The sequence below is a fragment of the Cyprinus carpio genome, chromosome B23 (assembly GCF_018340385.1).
Source record: "Cyprinus carpio isolate SPL01 chromosome B23, ASM1834038v1, whole genome shotgun sequence".
Taxonomy (NCBI): Eukaryota; Metazoa; Chordata; class Actinopteri; order Cypriniformes; family Cyprinidae; genus Cyprinus; species Cyprinus carpio.
The window spans coordinates 10,186,943-10,195,867 of record NC_056619.1 but is presented as its reverse complement, the minus strand read 5'-3'; the positions used below and the strand labels follow the sequence as shown (position 1 = coordinate 10,195,867).

Here is an 8,925-nt window from a genome sequence, read left to right as displayed (position 1 = left end):
TGTTATTTAATGAGTTTATTCTCAACATTTTATCTCAAGTTTTTTCTCGCAATTTAACATCTTTTTTTTCTCTGAATGTAATGAGTTTTTTGTCAACATTTTTAGACATTTTTCCTAAAATTTAACGAGTTTTTTTAGCTTAAAACAAAAATTAACAATTCTCTAAATCCAAATATAACAATATCAACAAAATATAAAAACTTTTTTCTTGAAATTCAACTATTTTTTTTTCTCTAAATTTAACGACTTTAATCTCGAGATGGTTTTATTTTTTTTATTATTGCTTGGCCCTAATCCTCTTCCGTAATATACAAATGTATATAAAACAAATAGTTTAAAATGTAATTCATTCATGTGATGCAAAGCTGAAATTTCAGCAGTTTTCGGTGTCACATGATCGTTCAGAAATCATTATTTTTTGCTGATTTGATGCTCAGGTATGTTGGACAACAATTGTGCTGCTTATTTTTTTAGGTGAAACTGATGCTTTTTCAGGATTCTTTGATTAATAAAAAGTTCAAAAGAACAGCATTTATTTGAAGCATAAATCTTTTGTAACATTATAAATGTCTTTACAGTCACTTTTGATGCATCCATGCAAAATAAATAAAAAAATACAAATGGACCCAGAATCTTGGCAAATTATTTTTTGGTGTTCTCTGCACATTGTGTCATACAGAGTCTTTAATTTAACATTAAATTTAATATTTCAGCCATTCGCTCTCTTCTGTGAGGCCCACAGGTTATCTGGGATCTCCTCTCTCAGCATGCACAGGTAATGAGCTTATTGAGACACATGAATACCAGAAGTCAATTTCCTTTAATTGTCCTAAAGAGAGCCAATCAGTCACACAAGTCCCTTCTGAAACTATCGTGTTACTCAAGCTCATTAAGCTCATCATCGGGAGACACAGATCAGGACTCCGTTGCAGAAAGCCAAAGAGGTCTTTTTCTTTAATCATGGAGTAGTGATGAGAAACTCAAAGGGTATAATTAAAAAAAGGATGAAATCGAAATGACAGCAGGGCCTATACAGGATATCTGCTATTCCTCCTCGCTAATTAACGTCACGTCAGTTAAAAGCGAAAGAACATCAGATAATGCTTAGCCTTGGATTTATATTCCCTGCTCACATGAACAATAAGCTTGCGTCCAATTATTACCTTGTCCTCAACTGGCCTCAGCTCATGGTCACCATTAAAACTACTCTATGTTTTCATTTGTGACTCTGATTTGCAGAACCTGATTCTATTATTCCAACAACAGGAAATCAAGGACAGCAAGCAAGCAACCAACTGCATAGAAAAACTCATTTAAATGCAAACATTTGACAATAAAACCTCACAGGAATTAATTTGAATATGAGAAAAGAGAGAAGAGACTTGATATTTAGTTACTGCAGTTTATAATACATTTAATATTAGTAAGTCATAACCTTTTCAAAAGCAAAAAAATATACTGCCATTGTGAAGTAAACAAAGGAATATATGCTATAGATCAATATATCAGAATTTACTTTAACCAAAAGGCCTTTAGGCATATGTATGTGTGTGTGTGTGTGTGTGTGTGTGTATATGTAGGCACGGTTCAGTTCGGTTTACGGTTTTGGAGCCACGGTTCGGTCCGGTTCGGTTTGGTTTGCTGTGGGGGCAGGGTTCATGTCATTTTATCAGCAATGCTAAGGAACAATAGATTCACTTAACTTAATAATAACAACAAAAATAACTTGACTTTTTCTTTATTAACTTTGGCTTCGCATTTTTAGTGCAGTCAGCATACCTGAATAAACAAAAATGAAACAAATACTTCCAATGTAGACTAGTCAGAATAAAACATTTATCTCTTTAGTGCACCATTTGATATGGAGACTTGGATGCAGAAGTGCCCGGCTCCACTGGAAATAACTTTCCAAACAGTTCAGAGAATGGTGCCTTTTTTGCTGGAGGATCATCACTGCTTATTTCGTTAAGTAGTCATTTAAAACTTTATATATATATATATATTTATTATGTCTGTGAGGCACATTTTCACTGAGTGTCCGTTCATTTTTGTATGAGTTATGAATGATATCCGTCATTCTCAACAACGGAAAACACCTATTGCCTTTGTAATTGTTTGAGCACGGTCAGAGTTAGCTTGTAGCTTCATTCTGAAGGCAGTGGGAAAAGGTTCCTGTTTTTGATGCTTCTTACGTGTGCCACTAATATCAGTGTTGGGGTGATGTCTTCGGAGATGCGCTTGCATATTAGACGTGTTTCCTGTCGTATAAGTGAGTTTTGAGAAACAGTTACGGCAGATTGTGTGTGCTTTGTCTACAATACAAATTCCATTCCTGTACTCCACTGGAAAACCAAAATGTTCCCAGACAAGAGACTTAAATGTGTCCGGGGGATCTGCAATCTCAGGCGGAGCAGCCATCCTGCGTATACAGTAGTAAGCGAGTGTGACGCTCACTCCCAAGTCACGTGACATGCACTTGGAAAACAGTTACTTTGGAATATAATATTTAGAACAGCATTTTAAAAGCTCTTATTAGTTTAATCAAATTTAATCAAAATTAATTTAATCAAATGTATGGAAAGAAACTCAACAATGGGCTGCAGGAGGCGTGTGAGTACAGCGGTACGCCACGAAAGTTCCGCGTCTCTAATCTTTCTAATTTCACCACAATCTACCAGTCCTCTTTAATATATCTAAACACCCCTAATGTATGTATATATATATATATATATATATATATATATATATATATATATATATATATATATATATATATATATATATATATATATATATATATATTGTCTTACATTTGCATAGAAACTCAATTAACTTTATCTGCTCCACAATAATATTCATTCAAAACTAGTCAAATGTTTTAACTAATTTTACTACAGCTGGTGATGAAAAATACTGAACACTTAACAACTTACTGGTTTTGACCAAAAACTATTAATAGGATTATCAGAAAAGCTTTTTCCTTAAATTTAATTGCCAGCAATTTACCATAAGGTCCAATCAGTTTCAATAAAGTATCATTAACTAACAAAATCAACAAATGTTTCACAATTTATTAATCTAGGTTGGTGTTAATAGACGATTCTTCATCATTCATTCACATTAAATCATAATACCTAGATTAATAACTGCTAGTAATGTTTATTTCCACAGCACTTTTTTTTCACACAGTATAAAACACGTTAAAGTATTATTAATTATTATTTTGTGTTAATTACTGCATCAACTAATGCTAACATACAATTTCAGGGGGAAAAAAGATGCACAACTTTTGTTTTACACCCTTTTAACAGGTGCTAATATTTACAGTACTTTTAAATATTACATATTACTTTATGTACTCGAAAAAGTACTAATATGTACCTTTAAGGTACTTATATGTACCATTTGCCAATACCTCTGAAAAATAACTGTTTTAAGATGGGAATGCATGATGTTTTAAATAATTCTCTGTCACTCTTACAGGCTGTCAGTCAAAGCTCACAGGCTGTGAATCATCCATTATACAGTATTTCACTTAACAATATGCCAATCACTCATCTCATATGATGACTGGATAAGGGCATAGTGAGCCAATCACTGGATCTGATGCTGAACAATAAGCCAATCATTCACCCTTATGATAACTGGTTGTGGTTTAATTGAACAGTCAGCCAATCGCTGGACCCCACATGCTCTAGTCTAATGTATAACATGCAACTTTGTGCTCTAGGTGAGAAAATGACTTATTAGCTTAGGACCAAATTGAACTTTTTTTGCATGACTAGAGTGCTGACACCTGGTGGGATAAGTATTCTACCCAATCATAATGAGAGAGAGAAAAGAAGAGAGAACACAGGACTGCAGAGTCTTCTTGCCATACTAATTTTCCAACCCAGGCTCACTGGAAGTATATGTGCCACTAAATACATTTCTGTAACATTTCTGTAACATGGTTATTACATACCTTACGGGACAACCTTCAGAAAAAAAAAAAAAAAAAAATCCTGTATTTCAAATGTACATTCATATGTCACCAAAGACCACAAAACCAGCCATAAGTTCTTAGCAATGCATATCACTTATCAAAAATTAAGGTTTGATATATTTACATTAGGAAATTTACAACATATCTTTATGGAACATGATTTTTATTTAATATCCTAATGATATGTGGCATTTAAATTTATTTATTTATTTATTCGTGTGACTTATGACTGGTTTTGTGGTCCAGGGTCAAATATAGTCAAAAAGTTGCCAATATATAATATATATATATATATATATATATATATATATATATAAATAAGTAAATAATATAAATAATATATATATATATATATATATATATATATATATATATATATATATATAATATATATATATATATATATATATACATAGTGTGAGATAAACACCTTCTGCTCTTTACCTTGTGGAAAGCAAGCTTCTGTTTTTATGCTTAGAACAATGATCATCTCACACTTTAAAAACCATTGATCATTGCTTCATCTGTGGATAGATGACTTATATGTCCATGAATTTTTTTTTATAATTTTAGGTTCAAAATTTGTTATAAAATTTTTCACTTCACAATATGTTAACTGATGGACTGGTGTGGATTACGTGTGGATTATTGTGATGTTTTTCTCAGCTGTTTGGACTCTCATTCTGACGGCACCCATTCACTACAGAGGATCTATTGGTGAACAAGTGATGCAATGCTACATTTCTCCAAATCTGTTCCGATGAAATAACAAACTCATCTACATGTTTAAAGGCCTGAGTGTATGTTTATATTGGGGTGAACTGTCCCTTTAATGAAGTCTTGATAGGTGCTTATTTTGATATATATTTATTATCTATTTGAAATAGTTCACCATAGGACATGTCAAACCCCTACACATAAGCAATCAAAAAGAATGCGTGACTCTTTCAGAGATCCGCGAGAGGAGGCAAATGAGGAGAGCGTGCGGCAGAATGTGACGTCACCAGTCGCACTTCTTTCCTACTTGTTGGGAAAGCGCGAGCTGCGCTGCCTGGCGCAGAGAGTGTACAGCGCGCGCGCATGGAGAAAGAATATCCTACACGGTAAGAACACGCACCTTTCACCACTAGCTGTTGCCTCTTTACTTTTAAAAGTAACATTTGCTGTTTGTAAATGAATAGGCTACAGTTTTGGGCATGCAGTGTTTTTATCCTATGTATGTTTTTGTTGATAACAAAGTTAATAAACTGTTATATTCTAAGTTCTGTAAATAATTCGCATATGTTCAGCGTGCATTAGTTTGAATAGTCTGTTTCCTGCAGGGTTGCCAATGTTTTGTATCACCCTCAGATCTCGTGATGTGCAAAGAGACAGATAAAAGACATCGACCACCTTAGACTCGTGGACAGATCTGTGAAAGCAAGAGCGCAGCTTTAAGAGTAAAGCACTTATCCCCGGAGGCTCAGCTGTCACAGAATGGAGAACACCACGAGCCCCATCATCCCAAACCCAACATGCAACTACAGCATGGACTTGTACTATTACAACTCTCCAAACCAGAGCGATCTGAACTGCACGCCGCCGGCTGAATATTTCTTTAACGCAGATCTGTACGTGGTTCTCCCGGTCATTTACTCCGTGATATGCGCCGTAGGTCTGACGGGAAACACGGCGGTCATATATGTGATCCTCAAAGCACCCAAAATGAAGACAGTGACCAATATGTTCATCCTGAACTTGGCGATCGCCGACGATCTCTTCACTTTAGTGCTGCCCATCAACATAGCGGAGCATCTTTTACACTACTGGCCTTTCGGCGAAGTGCTGTGCAAAATCATTTTAAGCATCGACCACTACAACATCTTCTCGAGCATCTACTTCCTGACGGTTATGAGTGTGGACCGGTACCTGGTGGTGCTGTCGACCGTGCACTCCAAGCGCATGCCGTACCGCACATACCGGGCAGCCAAGATAGTGAGCCTGTGCGTGTGGCTGCTGGTGATCCTCATCGTCGTGCCGTTCACTGTGTTCGCCGGAGTCTACATCAGTCCCGACGACACCGAGAGGAAAAGCTGCGTGCTGAGTTTCCCCAGTCCTGAAAGTTTGTGGTTCAAAGCGAGCCGGATGTACACCCTCGTACTGGGCTTTGCCATTCCGGTGTCTACGATTTGCATTCTTTACACCATGATGCTGTACAAATTAAGAAACATGCGCTTGAACACCAACGCCAAAGCGCTGGACAAAGCCAAGAAGAAGGTGACTATCATGGTGTTTATCGTACTGGCCGTGTGCCTGTTCTGCTGGACGCCCTTTCACCTCAGCACCATCGTGGCGCTGACCACAGACCTGCGGACCACACCGCTTCTTATCGGCATCTCGTACTTCATTACCAGCCTGAGCTACGCCAACTCCTGTCTAAACCCGTTCCTCTACGCCTTCCTGGACGACAGCTTCAGAAAAGCCTTCAAGAAGATGTTAGAATGTAGACCTGCTTGAATGTAAAGCGCTTTGAAGGGACGTGTTCAGAGGCACGGTGCGCCATTCAGAATTGAATTCCAGTGGGATTCCAGGATTTGAATTGAATTTGATTTGAGGTGGCAAACAGAATACAACTAAGGCGTTTAGCAATCGGGATTTGAATTTAATTGGAAATTAAAATAATTTTATTAAAAGGTATATGACTGCAATAAGCCTAATTTTGAATTGGAACAGCAAAGTAACAACAAATTTTATTGTTTGACAAAGCATTGTCTGGCAGTTTAAAAATAAACATATTTTAATATACATAAAATATATATTTTATAAAAATATAAAAGATTATTTAAATTATTCAACTATAAATTTAGAACTATTGTCATTCCAATTCAATATTCTGTAGTTTGTCATTACATTTAAATTAACAACCATAAACTCCAAGCATCCCAATTTTAAAATTATGAACTATGATTACGAACCGTAATTGAAATAGTCATGATCATAACTAATTATTGGCAGTGTCTAAAAATAGTGAGCTGCTCATGAAGACATCATATTATTAAAATCAGTCATTCCAATTCAATATCCTTTAGCTTGTTGCCAATAAAATTAAAATTAACACTCAGTTTTATATTTTATGCCTAACCCTGATTAAAATACAGTTATGATGACTGTCTACTACTTCCCAGACTCCCACATCCCTGTGTATTTCCATTAATAAAGGAAAATGTTTTCCTGACACTAAAGTCTAATGTAAGAGTCTGTCTCCCTCTTGTGCTCTCTGTGATGAAATAATGAAGCTGAAATATTTTGAAATGTGCTTCAACACATGTCTGACAGCAGTGCCCTGGGAACTTTGATCAGGAATTACAAAATGTGATATCATTGCTGACGTAGGATGACATCATGTGTTTCTCAAACAGCAGGGATTTAGGTGTATATATTTGTATAGACCTGCTTTTGTCACATGAAAGGTCATCACTTCCTGACCAGCAGTATTTCATCTTAATAGCAAATTTGAAACAGTTGTTTAATCGTGTATTCCTTTTTCTTTAAATGAATAACACTAAATGTAAAACATGTTTGTTTGTGTATATCCAGAGATGTAAGATTATGCAGATCACAGTGAAGCACACTATGTTACATGGCTTTTTAATACATGTTGTAAATAAAATTGAATAAATCAGATGTCTTTCATTTAGTCCAATGTAGATAATGTCAAAAACTTATATTACCCAGGACAACAGAAACTGGCCAAGATTTGAAAATAAGCATCGTCTAACACACTTTTCTATCTCAGAATGTTCCGGAATATGATAAAGTATTATGTTTTTGTGTTTGTACCAGAATTGGCTTTTAAATTCACAAGGCCCATCGCTGTACATTACACAAATGATAGGTGTATAAAGCCTTGCAGGCATGTTCTTTTTTTTTTTTTTTTTTTTCTACACAACAACAACAACAACAACAACAACAACAATAATAACTGATTCTGGGTTTGTGCACGCCACCCATTTTTTTGTGGAACTTAGCCTATAGCCTACTGTATCAAGTTCTGTCACAGATTGTTTCCGGACGCCACCTTGCGGTCTATAAAAGTAACTGATTCTGGGTTTGTGCGCGTTCTTGAGATCCACATCGAGCAAGAAGACATGAGCTGCAGAACAGATCAAAATGCAAACAAGTAAACGACACCATATTCAAATCAGAACTTTAATAAAATATTAAAGTAAATAAATAGTAATTAAATTGTATTATTTACAAATTACAGTTGTAGCTTTAGACAGTTATGCTATGATTTTGTTAATACCGTTTTCTGATTGATTTTATAGTCTCAATCATCCAGAAATCACGCAAAAGAAACAAGCTGTTTTACGATAAAAACCATGTTTAATTTTTGTAAGGGTTGTGATGTTCAAAGGTTTTTTATTATTATTTGTTGTTGTTGTTGTTGTTGTTGTTTTTTAATAAATATTGAGGCTGTGTCATCTATAGCGAAAAGGTGGCCAGAAATTAAAGCTTAAGTGGATATTTGAACTAAATGTTTGGTCAGTGGCCTATTAAACAGCCTATTTGATTGTCCTATAAGTATAACAGCAGCAATTACCAGTCCTTTGGCTCACTTTGCAGGCATTTGTAATAACGTGTAATGTACATAAATTGTTTATTCTGTATTACATTATGCATTTTAACAGTGTTATTTAATGAAACCATATAATTATTAATTAGCCAATCATTATTGCCTCGTTGTTTTTATATAATACATTTTAAGTCATTTTAAAGCCTGTTTACATAGGCCTAGCCACACACACACACAAAAAAAGAAAGATTGTAAGATTTAGGCTACTACACATTTTTGAGTCAAAATTGTTACAATATATACAATGGTTTTGCTATATTGCTATACACTGATATATATTCTGCAAAATTCAGCTCAAACTCTAATCAAACACACCTGAACCAGC

General features: G+C 35.1%; 1 protein-coding gene across 2 annotated transcripts; it reads left to right on the top strand.

Annotated features, from left to right (window-relative positions):
* The first annotated feature begins 4,965 nt into the window (after positions 1-4,965).
* On the top strand, positions 4,966-7,664 carry LOC109092482 (neuropeptides B/W receptor type 2-like). Of its 2 annotated transcripts, none has more exons than XM_019106273.2 (2): positions 4,966-5,088; positions 5,336-7,664. In XM_019106273.2, exon 2 carries the CDS (start codon positions 5,462-5,464, stop codon positions 6,479-6,481), a length of 1,020 nt encoding a protein of 339 aa, XP_018961818.1. In that variant the 5' UTR covers positions 4,966-5,088; positions 5,336-5,461; the 3' UTR covers positions 6,482-7,664. The 2 variants fall into 2 exon arrangements, with proteins under 2 accessions (XP_018961818.1, XP_042606982.1); XM_042751048.1 differs by having other exon boundaries at positions 4,984-5,088; positions 5,308-7,664.
* The last annotated feature ends 1,261 nt before the right edge of the window (positions 7,665-8,925 follow it).